Raw genomic sequence first — 18,782 nt, 5'->3', positions numbered from 1 at the left:
TTCCACCACCGAGCTATAGAAATAAATATATCAATGTCCTTACAAGGCGTTGTGAAGGGCAGAGAGTGAAAAATATTCCTTCACTTACTGTACACTGAAAGGACGATCCACAGGTAACTGAAGAGAAGAGTGAACCAAACCAGACAGATGTCTGCAGTGTTCTCACCAGAACATGTTGCCAGCTGGATGGTAAGAGGTGGCTGGTTGGGGACAGTGTAATACTTAGCAATAATAATGTAAGATGCCAGATGTTTTTGCAATCAATCAATTTATAGGTACTCAAGGTTATTGCCCACTTGCTGGAGACACTTTTTAATTCATTATTTTATGCCTGGACTGGTCTGACAGATGGTCAGTGATTTAACACTCTGCTGTGATCACACAGTTCTACTATAATAGGACTACGGCAGACTCCAAGAACCAGGTGCAAAGTAAATAGATCCTGCGGACAACAATGTCTGCATTAACGAGTACGTAGATTTAGTATAACATGTGGCCCTTGTGGAGGTTGTAGGGCCGCTAATGCCGACCCTGAAGTACAGGAGGTTGGTTACTGCTGCTATAACTCAGATATTAAAGGGCATTTATAGAGGACTTGTCTAAATTAATTAGTTGACAAGTATAGAGGCCAGTGGAGCTCCAGGCGTAGAAAGCGGGTGCACCGGACACCTGCCATCATCCCATGCCGCGGCAAGATAGAGGAGCAGAGCTTTGCCAAGAAGGGGGTAGTAGTTCCCACCACCATGAAAGAGATAAGTGTCACTTACAGGGGAGAGGGGTTGGGGGTTTTGTTCTGTCAGGATAGATCTTGCTTGGTACAAGTTGAAGGTGCCGTCTGTAGTGTATTCTAATACACCTCCCCTGTATAACACACAGCCCATTGTCACAGGTGGCATTATACAAGGGTTTCATACACACGATACCTCCCATAGTCACACCCCCAAGTACTATCCCAAATCTGGCTCACACACCCCTCACTGCTGTGGTGAAACATTTATACATCAAATTCTGTACATCAGTGTGTCATCAACACAAAATATAGGATTAGTGACCATTCCTATATTATTCAAGGAACTTCCCAGTAAAAAGATTAAGCACAGGAATCATTGCTTTGTAGAAAATAATTCATTAATCTCTAGTACACATAAACAATGACTGAGCGGTAACAACTCTCCTGACCCGCAGATAATGAAGGCCCAACCCCAGAAGCTACAGACCACGTGTGTGTCTGACAGGACGCAGTACACGGACAGTTCCCAGTCTCTGATCCAGTTTGTGTTCCGGAGCGGAGGCTCCGTGGAGCTGGTACGACCCTACGATCCACACATTAGACATTCGTCTCGGTTTTCCAGAGAACACACCATGGCCGCTTTATTCCGCTCCTTCTCCTTTTCTGCTTCCTCGTTCGCTAGGTTTTCTTTTAGCTTTTCCTTGTTTAATGTAAACTGGATGGGGTTGGCGGCAGGCCGGGTTCGGAGGTAGTACATGCCAGTCTTCAATCCCTGCCAAAAGAAAAGTCTTGTGAGGAATCCAGCAATAACCAGATACACAGAAAAGCGACACCAGACAAAGGGAACCAGGATTATTATAAGGAGAACTCAGCCTAATGTTAAAGGGATGCCCACCCACCTAGGAGAAAGACAGACGTCTATTCTACAGGGATAGATGAGCAAAACCCATCCAACAAATGTTCTCTAAGTGAGCCCAGAACCATGTACTCTGCACCTGACTGGATGCGTATTGCAGCCACTAAAAGGACGATTGTTATTGAAAACATACCATAATCAAATGCTTCCCGAACAGCTATCAGCCAATCCAGTCAGTGTCTAATCTGCAGGTTTTGGTATTATGAAGCTCTGTCTAGCTATGATCACCGGCAATTTGGCACATTTGCTCTGTGATTGAACTATTGTCAACCCAGAACTCGCTTCATTGCCCATCTACGCAAAACTCATAGAAGGAACACAGACCTTTGTTAGCCTGGTTTATGCTCGGCCGATTGATAGTGCAGGTATTTTGTTTGTTTACTACGTGGCCGGCCACTCAGTCATCAGTATGGCGGAGCTGCTGGGATCCTACTCGATGTCTAAGGAGATGCAGCTGGACGTTTAATATCCAAGCCTGGTTAATCTTCTTACAACTTGCAGAGTGCTCACTATCCCAGACTGGGAAACCGATCAGATGGACGTTCCTCAGAAAACTTCATCAAGTCCACCAACCGAAACAAATCATTTACAATGTCTAACTCCGCGTGACGCACCTGTTTCCAGCCGTAGAAGTGCATGCTGGTCAGCTTCCCGTAGTTGGGTTCCGCCACGTGAATGTTCAACGACTGACTCTGGTCAATGAAGGCTCCTCTGTCGGCTGCCATCTGAATGATGGTTTTCTGAGAGATTTCCCACACAGTCTTGTACAGTTCTTTCAGGTCTGCGGGAATCTCAGTGATTGTCTGGGGGACAAGATTGTGACAGCTGAAATTAAATCTGTTCGGCAGAACATAGGAACAAATTCACAAAAGTGGACACAGTCCTGTCCATACCTTTACCCTATGTCTCCGATGTCCTGTCCTATGGAGTGTTTATTCTGTTTAATGACTCGCATGGAATAAGTGTCCATCTGTGCTAGCTCTAACTGCTGGCTTACGGCTACCCAGGTTTGTGTTAGGATGCTTAATTATATTCATAATATATTATGTTTATTGCATTCATACAGGTCGACATCTGTAGGATTGTCCAGAGTTATGTTATCCGTGAAGCCCAATAAATAAACGTTGATTATATTTCAAAGAATGTGAAGGCATTTTTTCCGCATATGTACAACATAGATCATCTTTACCATTATTAGCCAAAACTAAACACTGTTTCTACATAGCGGGATTAACGCAGCTCCAGATCTAACAAGATTTGTGCGTAGAGATAACTGTTTAGTCAATAATAACACAACTCATATATAAGAACACAGCAATAGTGACCCAAACAACGAAACCATAACATACTATTTTAAGACTCATTTACTACCTTTTTGGTGTTCGGGATAAGTTTACGAAGGGCAATAAGAGGGAGTGGAGTACCTGAACGGAGCCGTTGCAAGCAATGATCCGATTCTTCATTTCTTCATTCCACAGGCCTCTCTCGGTCAGATCTTTCATCAGATGGGGGTTCACAATCTAAGCGGAGAAAGATGGGCGGGACGTTAAGTGGGATTCTGCTGCAGACCCCCAATGCCTATCACACGGTCAGCGAGCTCCGGCTCACCTGGAATTCCCCGGACAGGACTCTGCGTGTATAGATGTTGCTGGTGTAAGGTTCGATGGATTCATTGTTGCCCAATATCTGTGCGGTGGAGGCCGTGGGCATCGGAGCTAGGAGTAGACTGTTTCTAACACCGTACCTGTGAGAACAATGTTCAGTAAGATACAATCAGTACAATGGGGTCATGCAGACACCAAACACGAACTGTGAAGGATACGAGACAAGAGGTGGTAACACTCTCGAAATGAAAGTGAATTCAGTTTATATTTTAATAGTGTCTTCAGTCACATAGATCTCTACCCATGAAACATCTACAAAGACGCACTTGGCAATCTTCTCTTTCAGCAGTTTCCAGTCCCAGAGCTCGGTGGGTGTTACGTTCCACATGTCCTGCTGCAAAATCTGGAGAGAGAGAGCTAAGCTTAGCCACATTGTCCTTGGAAGGGTGTAGGAGCCATCTAATAAAGCCTGGAGCTTCTCCTACAAAGATCTCAGACAATAGGCTTCAGGTAAACCTGTAAATGAGAACAATTGCTTCTTACCCCTTTACTAACAGGACAACCCTCATAAGTGTCGTATGTGCCCAGTTCTTTGGCCAGCTCACAGCTCGACTCCAGGGCTGCGTAATAAATAGTCTCAAAGATCTGCTTGTTCAGTAACTGAGCCTCTGGACTCTCAAACGGGTATCTCATGAGGATAAAGGCATCGGCCAGACCCTGCACGCCAATTCCAATGGGACGGTGACGCTTGTTTGAATATTCGGCCTGTGAACATAAAGACGTAAACATCCTCCTTAGACGGAATGTTGTAGAATAGCGGAGTTCAAGTAATCTCCTGCCAGCTGGGGCATGAAGCAAGACAGGCGAGAAGCTGGACACTCGAGTGCTCACCTCAGGAACAGGGTAGAAGTTGACCTCTATTATTTTGTTCAGGTTTCGGACTACGACTTTGGTGACTTCTGCCAGCTTCTTGAAGTCAAAGGTGTGCTCAGGAGTCACATACATGTTCAGGGCGAGAGAGGCCAGGTTACAGACCGCAACCTGCGAAGTGACAACACGATTCAAGGCGAGACACTTACCGGGGTACATACAACAGAGACTAATGCGTTTCACAGATCTGGAATATAGATGTCCAGAGAGGAGAACGGGCATCTCTCAGTGCTGTATCGTACCCACCTCTTTGTCGCTGGTGTACTCCACAATCTCTGTACACAGATTACTGCACTTAATAGTGCCCAGGTTTTGCTGGTTGCTCTTGCGGTTACAGGAGTCTTTGTAGAGCATGTACGGCGTGCCGGTTTCTGTCTGAGACTCGATGACCGCGTACCACAGCTGCTGAGCCTTTACCACCTTGCGTGCCCGTCCTTCCTTCTCATACCTGCAGCACACAACACATATGTACTGTCACTACTGTTACTCCCCCCTCTAACACGTAACAGTCACTGCTTGGTCCCTAAAAAGAATTAATATATGAACAAGTGCCCACCTTACATACAACTCCTCGAACTTCTCTCCCCAAACTTCCTCCAGACCCGGACACTCGTGAGGACACATCAGAGACCAGTCCTGTAAAGAGAGGAAATAATAAGACATTGAACGTGTATTCGGGGGATGAGGATCTGATCGTTCTTCTTTCTGGTGCAGAACAATACGATCGGAGTTGTACAGAGCGCAAGAAATTGTGCATTAAGGACAAGTACAGTATTGGTAAAATAAGGGGCATTTTGTTTAAAATAAACATTTACATTATATAGGACACAACTTGGAAGATTTTGCATAAGTGTTTGAAACCCTTCTCACGCATCGGTTCACACCCTAAATAGAACCCCCTATCCTACAAAACTGAGCCCCAAAAGAGTCACAACAGCCAGAAGACAGGCTGAACATCAATCACAAGACACCCAGCACTGACCAACTGACTACAGGGAAGTTATTTACATTGCAAAGCACATAACGTAAAACATTTTATATAATAGAAAACAAATAAGAGTCTCAAAGGGACTCCTGGACGTTTCAGATGTATACAAGAGTTGATGTGCTTTAAGCTGTAACAATCGCACTATACTTATAGCATCAAGCTGTTCATGTGAAAGAGAAACAAAACATAAACACATACATGAGACTTGCCCATCCTTGTATGATCTTTAGATTTGAATAATGAATATATAGTGTATTGTGTCTGTTTATGAAGACAAAGGTTTGTGTTTTTATCTCATCCCTCTTCTTTCAGACAGTAAGATTTACATGTCCTATTTTCAAGTTTAAAATGGACACTAAACCGCAGGTAGCTACGCGTTCCGCACCTGATTAGACTCCACGCGTTTCATGAAGAGATCTGGGATCCACAGTGCATAGAAGAGATCTCGCGCTCGCTGTTCCTCCTTCCCAGTGTTCTTCTTCAGGTCCAGAAAGTCAAACACGTCGTAGTGCCACGGCTCCAGATAGATAGCGAATGCACCGGGTCTCTGCGGAGGGAAACCAGTCCGGAATAAACCAATCGTGTCACACGAAGAACAGGAGCATTTAAGCTGCCCACACGGAGGGACAATGTGTAGGAGTCACAGGTGACGTACACAAAACGAGGAATCTCAAAGTGTACAACAATAGCAGACGCCTATATACCTATACAGAGACGAACATAAACTGATGGCACCTGATGCCACACACACACTCAGACAATAAAGACTATGGGCAGGATTTCCGTTTGCCACAGCGCAGTTTTATTACACAGAACACTACAAACCTTGTTTCCTCCTTGATCCACGTAGCGAGCGGTGTTGTTATAGACTCGTAACATTGGAACAAGGCCATTGGAATTACCGTTAGTCTAGAAATCAAGATCACATAATTACCGGTCTGCACAGAAACACTGTTTATATTGAACATCCAAAACGAACAAATCCACCAAGTTATTGGCTCAAAGTAAAAGCTTATTTCATACTTTACAGAAATACATTCAATAGCCAATGGTTTTCTGCACATCACAGTTTCTAGTCTACGCACCGAGATCACCTTCAAGTCTTACGTCGCTAAAGGACGGACACCGTGAACCAATTAACACTGAGAAACATGGCAACGCCGGAGACAGTACTCACCCCAGCGATATAACTCCCGGTGGCTCTGATGCAGCTGACGGCCACGCCGATCCCACCAGCAGACTTGGAAATCAGAGCGCATTGCTTCAACGTGTCGTAAATGCCTTCAATGCTGTCATCTTTCATACAGAGCAGGAAACAGCTGGGAGGGAAGGACGCAGTGTGACATTCTGGTGCAATATCCACAACCATCGTACAGTGGTAAATACTCAAATATTTTAATTTAAACCTGGCACTACTACCCCACCTGTCTGCTGGACAAAACAAAACATGGCAGCACTGCACGGGCGTCAGCTCGGCTACCACTGGAACAGAACATCAGATCTTAGTCTTACCCAGCAAATGCAGAAGGGACATTAATTTGGTAGCCAATCACCTGTGTAATTTTGCCACTAATCCTGCTGGCATTACGTGGGAATACAGACACTGGTGACCCCAACAAAAATCAGTAATTAGCGCTAGTTGACACACATGCCATGGTAGGACACAGCGTGCTAGGGTGACAGTGATGGAGGGGCTGCAAGCACAGAACAGTCACCCCTCTGTAATGTTACCCAGCTCGCTGCCACTGTGCCCACCTACGGCTCACTGTAGTCTGAAGCTACATTTCTAGCTGAGGGTATGTCCTGCCAGGGGCGAGGGGCGCCCCCTCCAATGTCCGGTCCCTCCTGATTTATCTCATGCTCTGATTTGGGGGTTATGTAGAATATACATCTCTGTAGTGGGAAGTGTTTATGCCACACACAATGCTCTAATGATCCTATCACACTGCGGGGAATCAGCCAGGAGGTGTCTGGAGATTGTTTTATACAGATGTCTATAGCAGGGTCTAATAAGGAGACACAGATGTGTGAACAGAAAGACCAATCAGAAGCCCTTAAATGAGCCCCATAATGACATCATTCATTCACAATTGTCTGGAATATAAGAGATGGCTACACAGTGATCCGACCACTAGAGGGCCCCCTACTCCCCCGCAGCATACCACAGAAGAACAGTTCAACCGTTACCCTAGAGATATTACCAGGTCAGGTAAGAAGTGGGGGACGGCCATGAAAACTAAAAAAAAAGGGGATATCCAGCACCCACCCCCTTTATCTCTGGGGCAGATAACGAAATAACAAAACAGGTTTCAGGTAAACCGATTGTAGAGACACCCTCCTCCTACCTGGGGCCAGTTGCTGGGGGCTGTTAGTGACCCCCAGGGGCCTGTGCCAGTGACACCCACCTGGAGAGCTGGGGTCTGTTAGTGCCAGCGTTGAAGAGTGTAGGAGACGCGTGTGTGAACCACTTCTCAGACAGCAGGTTGTACGTTTCTATAGCAGCATCTATGTCCGTCCAGTGAATTCCAACCGCCACCCTCATCAGCATGTGCTGGGGCCGTTCCGCCACTGCAAGGCAAGAAGAAAAACACGTCACGTGATCTGTCTGCTTCATAGTGGACGCAGCAGCCAAGAACAGGCTTCATAAACATGGCTGACAGCAGGGTCTCTGCAGACTTACAGACTGCTCCTCCGGCAGTTCGTTACATTTATCAGCAGCAACATAGCAAGAACAAACTATCAGTATTGTGGCTGCTGGATAAGATGGAGACAAGAACTCGGACCATTATCTATTCAAACTAAACAGACTCCAGCTCATCTAGAAGATATAACACTATACAGAGGTGTGTGTGGTTTCTCCAGGATATTTATAAAATCTCTAACAATCCCCATATATACTACCACGCACACATACCACCAGGTACGGTGACACGCCTCTATATACCACCAGATATGGTACCACCCCCCTATATACCAACTGATACGGTGCCATGTCCCTCTATACCACGAGATATGGTACCACCCCCCTATATACCACCATATACGGTGCCATGCCCCTATATACCACCACCCTCATACCACCAGACAGGGTATTGAAAAAGTATTCAAACACATTTTCATATGTAGATTGTAAGCTTTGAAGCAGAGCTTTGTTATCTCTGTGTCTGTATTACCCAGTCTTATTTTATTACGACGGTTGTCCTCATTGGAAAGCGTTACTGTGTATGCTGGCGCTACATACATAAATGCTGACGAATAACCAACATTCATTTTGTTGAATTTGAAATACATTGAGCCACAAACTACTGATGCCCATGTCAAATCAATAACACAAAACCATTTTCAACCATTACCAAAATTATAAACAGGAAATAAAAAAGTATTCATACCCCTTGTAATTACACGACGACATCTGCACGGACGCTATAAATCGTCTCATATGTTTCACAATAATGGGCAACTCGGGGCAAACGTATATTTATAAAGACCGGCAGTGTGAGAACTGCTACACGTCAGTCACATTTACTGACACTCAGTATGATGAGATCAGACACAGAGAGCGACACGTACAACACGCAGACAGAATATTACACATTTACTGACACTCAGTATGAGGAGATCAGGCACAGAGAGCGACACGTACAACACGCAGACAGAATATTACACATTTACTGACACTCAGTATGAGGAGATCAGGCACAGAGAGCGACACGTACAACACGCAGACAGAATATTACACATTTACTGACACTCAGTATAACGAGATCGGACACAGAGAGCGACACGTACAACACGCAGACAGAATATTACACATTTACTGACACTCAGTATGATGAGATCAGACACAGAGAGCGACACGTACAACACGCAGACAGAATATTACACATTTACTGACACTCAGTATGAGGAGATCAGACACAGAGAGCGACACGTACAACACGCAGACAGAATATTACACATTTACTGACACTCAGTATGATGAGATCAGGCACAGAGAGCGACACGTACAACACGCAGACAGAATATTACACATTTACTGACACTCAGTATGATGAGATCAGGCACAGAGAGCGACACGTACAACACGCAGACAGAATATTACACATTTACTGACACTCAGTATAACGAGATCAGACACAGAGAGCGACACGTACAACACGCAGACAGAATATTACACATTTACTGACACTCAGTATGATGAGATCAGGCACAGAGAGCGACACGTACAACACTCAGACAGAATATTACACATTTACCTTTTCCGTTAATTTTCAGCAGATAGGAGCGTTCCAGGGTCTGAAAGAGACCGGAAGATATAAGTGACGTTTCCCACTATGAAGACTGCGTGTGACAGAGATCAGACATACAGCGCTTACCTTAAACCCGAAGAAGTTGTAGGAGAAGTCTCGGTCATAGATAATGGAGGAGTTGAGGCGCTGAGGAAGACAAAGGAACATGGAGGTGACTGTCGGGCCCACTCCCGCCAGGTACCTGCACCTGGAGCAGGTTCAGCCCCCGACCATCATTCTGCTCTACAGGAACCGCCGAGCGCTCCGTCTTATTAGCACTTTACTATCCGGTCGCTGCGCTGACCCAGCCAGACAAGGGCCTTTATTTATGACCTCAAGAGCAATCACCCAGCAATGCCATCTAACAGCGATCACTAGAGGTACTGGTCTGATGGAGAACGCCCCGGTCTATCGCTGCTTCTGGTGGAGAACCCCTTTCTGGGCGGAGTCAGACCCCCGCGCCTCCTCACAATTTGGATGAGACTCCAGGACCGATGTAATTGAGCACAATGAAATGAGGAGAGTTGCCAGAAAGACTGGTGGGTCACTGATATACAGCCCTCACCCTGCCAGTATGTGACAACCCCTACACCCCAATACGGGCATTTACAGACATGAAGCATGGAGGTAAATCACATTATGTAGTGTTACCCTTACCGTTTCCACTGCAGTTTTGTTATACAATAGAGAAGGACAACCCCCCCTCCCCCCATTATAGACAGTAGAAGCCCCTCTCACATCTTTAGGACAGAACATTTTGTACAGCAAGTCTGACAAGTTGTCATTCACTCTCTGCTGAGTTAGAGAAGCTCCTCCCACCTAACAGCAGCCTGCCGCAGAGACAGAGCGTGGACATGGCTGCAGTCACCTCATGTACATTATTGTAGCTCAGTAACACACTATTTGCTGCATGTTAACGTCAATCAGGCCTAACCAGCTTTACAACGTAATCACAGATGCACTTTCCTACATTCTGCAGTCACAGACGTCCGCACAGCATCCGCAGTCAGGACAGAATCGCTCCTATATAATGAAGAGCGCGCAGGACCCCAGAACACACAATATCTTCTGACATTACAGTAGACAATAACAACATCTTAGAAAGAAACCGGACTCACGTCTTTATTATCCAGCACAAGATCCAGAGTTTCTTTCGACACCATCGGGGAGTGGCGTCCGTTCAGAGGGTTCACATAATTATACAGATCTTCCATCACATCTGAAAATTGAACATACATGTGAGCAACACATGGGTACATGTGGCTGTACAGGGTTAGATAAGTCATCATTCTACGTGTTCAGAGGTTCCCTGCGGTAACTTAGTATCACCATGGGGTTGTGACCAGGAGACATTACAGTCACTTACATGGGTGGTGTCACGTTAGTGATTACACGGAGGCTGCGCACTCGGAGTTACAGGGTCTTATAGGTCAGCTCTGTATGACAACCTGTGACCCACAGCGTGGAGACGCCCCGATTACTGGAGTGCAGTATACACGTATGGTACGTTTACGAGCGGTCCAGATGTGACCAGGAAGCGGGGTTATGGCTTTATTTATATCAACAAATTGATTTTTTTCGATTATTATTACAGAATAGTACCCAGGGCCAAAATTGTGGACAGACATGTATCAGAATAAAGCTACGTATGAGTTTGGGACAATCACCGCCCTCTCCCATAGACTTCTACAGGGAACGTAATAAACAGAGAAGAAATAAGAAAAAAATAAAAATAAAGTAAGAAGCGTTCACACAAGGAAACCGAAGACAAACGCTGTTACCAACACTGTGTAATGGGATCTCTCTTCTTAGCGTTTCCTTTATTTACTGAATGTTTAGATTCAGCGTCTGTGTGTAAGTAGCCGCAGACTGACGTCTTCACAGCGGCTTAGCCTAGGGCTCAGATTTAATGCGATATATGGACACCGGATTGAAATTTGTCTTAAAGACACCATCAGCGTTTTCCCGGCTGGATATAGTACGGAGGTGGAAGGCTCCTCTCATAACTTCTAACAGTTCCCCTTGTGATTTAGGGGTCAACAGAGAGTCATAACGGACATATTAGGCGCAGTGTCGGCTGCTGGACAGATTTAGTGACATCGATGTCTCCATCCCACATCTAATTAAAGCTACTCAAATAGCTTCTTTTTAACCACAGTGGACGTAGATCTGGTCAGATAAACGATGTGCGGGATAAAGATTACAGAGAACTTCTCAGGCTTCCTCCGGGAGATAGAAATCTCCAACACCCGCTGCCATTATGTTATAAGTACAATTACTTATCATAGGGGTGGGTGCTCCCCCGGGCAGCTTGGGGTCCCTTTACTTACCCTTCCTCTCCTTTTGGGGGTGATTTCTACAAGTATCAACCCACTGAGTCTCTGTTGTGAGTAAAGTTTACTCTGCTTATTATTCTCACCACCCACCGCAGTCACCACTTCTCTGCTGAAGGGGTTAAGCGCCAGGTTTGGAAGTTGCTGGTGTGACATTACCCTTACGAGGGGCATCTGGCTACCTATGTGCCCAGAACACAACATTAGTTCACGCACCGCTGAATATTTTCTTTGTTTCCTTGTGGAGATTGGAGACTGCGATCCGTGCGGCTAAAATGGCGTAATCCGGGTGTTTGGTGGTTAAGGTGGCCGCAGTTTCTGCTGCCAGAGTGTCCAGTTCCACCGTGGTGACCCCGCTGTACAGTCCCTGGATGACCTTCATGGTAATCTGAGCCTACAAATAGGTTTAATATGAAGGACATGATTAGAGAGCTGCCCGGTGCAGTGTGAAACCTATGTACATACAACTGCTATAGCTGGAGCCATGCAAGTCACTACCTGTATCTGATGCTGGTCTCACAGCCAGCAGTATGAGCGAAATATGCAGAACAACCTCAACATGTCCAAAACCTGCCCCCCAACCACTCCTACCAAACGCTCCCCAGCTCCGCCAGACCAAGAGCATTAACAGAATACCCCCCCCCCCCCGTCACTCTGGATGTTACCAAAACCCTTATTTTATTTGTTTAAATAGCGCCACCAATTCCACAGCGCTGTACAGAAAATATTTGTCATCCACATCAGTCCCTGCACCATTAGAGCTTACAGTCTAAATTCCCCAACTAAGAGACTAATTTTGTCAGCAGCTACTAGCTCTAAAGTATGTTTTTGGAGTGTGGGAGGAAACACACACAAACACAGGGAGAACATACGAACTCCACACAGATAGGACCCTGGTTGGGAATTGTATTCACAACCCCAGTGCTCTCCTACAATGCTCCCCACACAAGGACTCCTCACCACCCCTGACCTGACTCTCCCAACCTTCAAGATCTCTCTGAAAACCTACCCGATACTACTCCCAGCTACAGCCCCATCTCCCACTAACTCAGCACTGCACTCTCCCTCACAGTCCTCACATCTGCACCTCCTTCATCAGCCTGGTTTGTACTTGCTCTGTTTATATTTTGTACGATGTAATGTAGTTTTGGGCCCAACTAAGAAATAGACAAGGATGATATAACTGTATATGGTGACAGTAAACACAACAAATGCTCACAGCACATGTAGGCGAAATGCCAACGCTCTGCATTCAGATAATCACATAAAGAGTAGTATAGACTTAATAAAACCCTTTCAGTAAGTCTGACAAGGAGACGCTGACCACAGGCAGACATGTACGGCACACATACATGTACGGCACACATACATGTACGGCACACATACATGTACGGCACACACACTTACCGGATCCACAAAATCTCCGTTAAGTCCATAGCACAATTTCTGGATCCGGGACGTGATCTTATCAAACATAACACGCTCCTGCTTTCCATCTGTAAGAAAACACAGCGTAGCCATCAGAGAACGTCACATCACAAGAGACACGAGGGCGCCCAAGACGTGCAGTCAGATTTATACTGAACAGACTTTATCCTACACAGCCTGGAGATTGCAATATAGCAGTGGTATCACTCTATAGGAGACATATGCTGAGGGTCAGGGGAGGGCAGAGAGGGTCAACAAATACCATAAGACTGTCTAAACACCAGTCTGGCTAATATTTACTGATTGGACTAAGGCTCAAGGCTGTAATTGGAGTATGTCCAAGAGAGATCAATAGTGCATGGTGCAGAGCTGGGTCAGGGGGGATATTGGGGTGTATTAGGGGGTCTCACCTCTCTTGATAACGTGCATGGTGCAGAGCTGGGTCAGAGGGTGATATTGGGGTGTATTAGGGGGTCTCACCTCTCGATGACGTGCATGGTGCAGAGCTGGGTCAGGGGGTGATATTGGGGTGTATTAGGGGGTCTCACCTCTCTTGATGATGTGCATGGTGCAGAGCTGGGTCAGGGGGATATTGGGGTGTATTAGAAGGTCTCACCTCTCTTGATGACGTGTATGGTGCAGAGCTGGGTCAGGGGGGATATTGGGGTGTATTAAGGGGGTCTCACCTCTCTTGATGACGTGCATGGTACAGAGCTGGGTCAGAGGAGGATATTGGGGTGTATTAGGGGGGTCTCACCTCTCGATGACGTACATGGTGCAGAGCTGGGTCAGAGGGTGAAATTGGGGTGTATTAGGGGGGGTCTCACCTCTCTTGATGTGCATGGTGCAGAGCTGGGTCAGGGGTGATATTGGGGTGTATTAGGGGGTCTCACCTCTCTTGATGACGTGCATGGTGCAGAGCTGGGTCAGGGGTGATATTGGGGTGTATTAGGGGGTCTCACCTCTCGATGACGTGCATGGTGCAGAGCTGGGTCAGGGGTGATATTGGGGTGTATTAGGGGGTCTCACCTCTCTTGATGACGTGCATGGTGCAGAGCTGGGTCAGGGGTGATATTGGGGTGTATTAGGGGGTCTCACCTCTCGATGACGTGCATGGTGCAGAGCTGGGTCAGAGGGTGAAATTGGGGTGTATTAGGGGGGGTCTCACCTCTCTTGATGTGCATGGTGCAGAGCTGGGTCAGGAGGTGATATTGGGGTATATTAGGGGGTCTTACCTCTCTTGATGATGTGCATGGTGCAGAGCTAGGTCAGGGGTGATATTGGGGTGTATTAGGGGGTCTCACCTCTCTTGATGATGTGCATGGTGCAGAGCTGGGTCAGGGGTATATTGGGGTGTATTAGGGGTCTCACCTCTCTTGATGACGTGTATGGTGCAGAGCTGGGTCAGGGGGCATATTGGGGTGTATTAAGGGGGTCTCACCTCTCTTGATGACGTGCATGGTGCAGAGCTGGGTCAGGGGGTGATATTGGGGTGTATTAGGGGGTCTCACCTCTCTTGACGTGCATGGTGCAGAGCTGGGTCAGGGGGTGATATTGGGGTGTATTAGGGGGTCTCACCTCTCTTGACGTGCATGGTGCAGAGCTGGGTCAGAGGAGGATATTGGGGTGTATTAGGGGGTCTCACCTCTCTTGATGACGTGCATGGTGCAGAGCTGGGACAGGGGGATATTGGGGTGTATTAGGGGGTCTAACCTCTCTTGATGACGTGCATGGTGCAGAGCTGGGTCAGGGGGTGATAATGGGGTGTATTAGGGGGTCTCACCTCTCGATGACGTGCATGGTGCAGAGCTGGGTCAGGGGGGATATTGGGGTGTATTGGGGGGTCTCACCTCTCTTGATGACGTGCATGGTGCAGAGCTGGGTGAGGGGTGATATTGGGGTGTATTAGGGGGTCTCACCTCTCTTGATGACGTGCATGGTGCAGAGCTGGGTCAGGGGTGATATTGGGGTGTATTAGGGGGTCTCACCTCTTTTGATGACTTGCATGGTGCAGAGCTGGGTCAGGGGGTGATATTGGGGTGTATTAGGGGGGGGGTCTCACCTCTCTTGATGACGTGCATGGTGCAGAGCTGGGTCAGGGGGGATATTGGGGTGTATTGGGGGGGGTCTCACCTCTCTTGATGACGTGCATGGTGCAGAGCTGGGTCAGGGGGGATATTGGGGTGTATTGGGGGGGGTCTCACCTCTCTTGATGACGTGCATGGTACAGAGCTGGGTCAGGGGGGATATTGGGGTGTATTGGGGGGGGGGTCTCACCTCTCTTGATGACGTGCATGGTGCAGAGCTGGGTCAGGGGGGATATTGGGGTGTATTGGGGGGGGTCTCACCTCTCTTGATGACGTGCATGGTACAGAGCTGGGTCAGGGGGTGATATTGGGGTGTATTAGGGGGGTCTCACCTCTCTTGATGACGTGCATGGTGCAGAGCTGGGTCAGGGGGGATATTGGGGTGTATTAGGGGGGGTCTCACCTCTCTTGATGACGTGCATGGTACAGAGCTGGGTCAGGGGGGATATTGGGGTGTATTAGGGGGTCTCACCTCTCTTGATGACGTGCATGGTGCAGAGCTGGGTCAGGGGGTGATATTGGGGTGTATTGGGGGGGGTCTCACCTCTCTTGATGACGTGCATGGTGCAGAGCTGGGTCAGGGGGGATATTGGGGTGTATTAGGGGGGGTCTCACCTCTCTTGATGACGTGCATGGTGCAGAACTGGGTCAGGGGGTTTCTCTCTGTCTCAGGACGTGAGAAATGAGCGCGAACCCGAAACAAACAAAATCCGCGCCACAGCGTGACGTCAGGTGATGTCACACGTGGGAGTGGTTGGTGGACGCCATATCGCTGAGCCTGGATGGTGATTGGTGAATGGCTGACGTTAGCCACGCCCCCACGCCCTGCAGCGCTGAGACGGTTTCGAGTTTCAACAAAATGGCTCCGGCTGTGCGGACATTATATTTCTGTGGGTGAGTGTGTAATTGTGTCTCTAGATTCCTAGTCAGTTTGCCTCCCCAGGTTCTGAGCGCTATAATAACATAATATTTATAATATATTTATATTAGTGTGGAGACCACCAGCTCCCTAATCTCCAGGCTCAGTCCCAGTGTTTACAGATGAGTCCCTATGTTCCATACTGACCAAGTACTCAGTGATATTCCTGTTATTCTGTATACTGGGTGCAATTCTCACCCTCTATTCTTACTCTCTGGCTTTATAGCAGAATATTTATTGTACAGGAACACTGAAAATCCAAATAAATGAGATTATAACCCAACTTAGTAAACACAATGCTGGGGGTTGTAGTCCGGCACTATGTCACCATTAATGGCAGCTATAGGGGTTGTGGATCCCTGGGACGTGATTGGAGACTTACATTGTGGTAGATAACAGTCTTTGCTGTTAGAAACAATTTTTTTCTTGTTTTATTTTTATCTATTATACGCACTGGGCTGTACGTATGGCGCTGTGGGCTCCCTGGTCGCGATCTTTTCTTTCTTTTTTTTCCAGTAGTTAGTACCAGGGCTGGATTTACCACTAGGCACCGGCTTAGGGCCCTGTGGCCGTGGCAACAAGGCGGGTGGGGTCTCTCCCCCCCTCCCTGCTCCGATGCGTCATCACACCCGACGGCATATTCAGTGAACACTCACTGATGAGTGGAGAGGAGCAGAGTGCCCGTCGGGCAAGAGAGAAAACAGAAGAGAAGAAAGCAATAGAAAGGTAAGCAAACTGACGGAGGCACAATGGCACACTATGATAGGGGAAAGGGGAAACAAGTTGTTTCAAACAAAGCTGTGAAGGGGCACAGTGTGACGATGGAGGGGCACAGAGTTGATGTGAAGGGGCACAGTGTAACAATGAAAGGGCACAGTGTGACGATGGAGGGGCACAGTGTGACGATGGAGGGGCACAGAGTTGATGTGAAGGGGCACAGTGTGACAATGAAGGGGCACAGTGTGACGATGAAAGGGCACAGTGTGACGATGGAGGGGCACAGTGTGACGATGGAGGGGCACAGTGTGACAATGAAGGGGCACAGTGTGACAATGTAGGGGCACAGAGTTGATGTGAAGGGGCACAGTGTGACGATGAAGGGGCACAGTGTGACGATGGAGGGGCACAGTGTGACGATGGAGGGGCACAGAGTTGATGTGAAGGGGCACAGTGTGACGATGGAGGGGCACAGTGTGACAATGTAGGGGCACAGAGTTGATGTGAAGGGGCACAGTGTGACGATGAAGGGGCACAGTGTGACGATGGAGGGGCACAGTGTGACGATGGAGGGGCACAGAGTTGATGTGAAGGGGCACAGTGTGACGATGGAGGGGCACAGTGTGACAATGAAGGGGCACAGTGTGACAATGTAGGGGCACAGAGTTGATGTGAAGGGGCACAGTGTGACAATGAAGGGGCACAGTGTGACGATGGAGGGGCACAGTGTGACGATGGAGGGGCACAGTGTGACGATGGAGGGGCACAGAGTTGATGTGAAGGGGCACAGTGTGACGATGGAGGGGCACAGAGTTGATGTGAAGGGGCACAGTGTGACAATGGAGGGGCACAGTGTGACGATGGAGGGGCACAGTGTGACAATGGAGGGGCACAGTGTGATGATGGAGGGGCACAGTGTGATGATGGAGGGGCACAGTGTGACGATGGAGGGGCACAGTGTGATGATGAAGGGGCACAGTGTGACGATGGAGGGGCACAGAGTTGATGTGAAGGGGCACAGTGTGACGATGGAGGGGCACAGTGTGACGATGGAGGGGCACAGAGTTGATGTGAAGGGGCACAGTGTGACAATGGAGGGGCACAGTGTGACGATGGAGGGGCACAGTGTGACGATGGAGGGGCACAGTGTGACAATGGAGGGGCACAGTGTGATGATGGAGGGGCACAGTGTGACGATGGAGGGGCACAGTGTGATGATGAAGGGGCACAGTTTGACGATGGAGGGGCACAGAGTTGATGTGAAGGGGCACAGTGTGACGATGGAGGGGCACAGTGTGACGATGGAGGGGCACAGAGTTGATGTGAAGGGGCACAGTGTGACAATGGAGGGGCACAGTGTGACGATGGAGGGGCACAGTGTGACAATGGAGGGGCACAGTGTGATGATGGAGGGGCACAGTGTGACGATGGAGGGGCACAGTGTGATGATGAAGGGGCACAGTGTGACGATGGAGGGGCACAGAGTTTATGTGAAGGGGCACAGTGTGACGATGGAGGGGCACAGAGTTGATGTGAAGGGGCACAGTGTGACGATGAAGGGGCACAGTGTGACGATGGAGGGGCACAGTGTGACGATGGAGGGGCACAGAGTTGATGTGAAGGGGCACAGTGTGACAATGAAGGGGCACAGTGTGACGATGAAAGGGCACAGTGTGACGATGGAGGGGCACAGTGTGACGATGGAGGGGCACAGTGTGACAATGAAGGGGCACAGTGTGACAATGTAGGGGCACAGAGTTGATGTGAAGGGGCACAGTGTGACGATGAAGGGGCACAGTGTGACGATGGAGGGGCACAGTGTGATGATGAAGGGGCACAGT

General features: G+C 48.1%; 1 protein-coding gene across 6 annotated transcripts; it reads right to left on the bottom strand.

Moving 5' to 3' along the window:
* Positions 1-1,110: 1,110 nt before the first annotated feature.
* RRM1 (ribonucleotide reductase catalytic subunit M1) lies at positions 1,111-16,031 on the bottom strand. Of its 6 annotated transcripts, none has more exons than XM_075198410.1 (19): positions 15,921-16,031; positions 13,198-13,286; positions 12,007-12,184; positions 10,576-10,676; positions 9,545-9,604; positions 9,425-9,464; positions 7,574-7,736; positions 6,346-6,487; positions 5,994-6,077; positions 5,554-5,715; positions 4,737-4,816; positions 4,427-4,628; positions 4,142-4,291; positions 3,794-4,015; positions 3,577-3,653; positions 3,255-3,390; positions 3,071-3,166; positions 2,261-2,449; positions 1,111-1,502 (listed from the first exon to the last, which is right to left on the bottom strand). In XM_075198410.1, exons 1-19 carry the CDS (start codon positions 15,937-15,939, stop codon positions 1,314-1,316), a joined length of 2,379 nt encoding a protein of 792 aa, XP_075054511.1. In that variant the 5' UTR covers positions 15,940-16,031; the 3' UTR covers positions 1,111-1,313. The 6 variants fall into 6 exon arrangements, with proteins under 6 accessions (XP_075054511.1, XP_075054513.1, XP_075054512.1 ...); XM_075198412.1 differs by lacking the exon at positions 15,921-16,031 and adding an exon at positions 14,660-14,696; XM_075198411.1 differs by lacking the exon at positions 15,921-16,031 and adding an exon at positions 14,112-14,166.
* Positions 16,032-18,782: the final 2,751 nt, after the last annotated feature.

The sequence above is a fragment of the Mixophyes fleayi genome, chromosome 2 (assembly GCF_038048845.1).
Source record: "Mixophyes fleayi isolate aMixFle1 chromosome 2, aMixFle1.hap1, whole genome shotgun sequence".
NCBI lineage: Eukaryota > Metazoa > Chordata > Amphibia > Anura > Limnodynastidae > Mixophyes > Mixophyes fleayi.
This window is presented reverse-complemented; position numbering and strand designations above follow the sequence as displayed.

Bases quoted from the DNA above. Each gene is read 5' to 3' on its own strand.
- RRM1 (XM_075198410.1), bottom strand. The intron at 6,488-7,573 runs GTGGGTGTCACT...CTTCCCTCCCAG, and splicing joins AACAGACCCCAGCTCTCCAG to CTGTTTCCTGCTCTGTATGA. The intron at 1,503-2,260 runs GTGCGTCACGCG...TTCTTTTGGCAG, and splicing joins ACTTCTACGGCTGGAAACAG to GGATTGAAGACTGGCATGTA.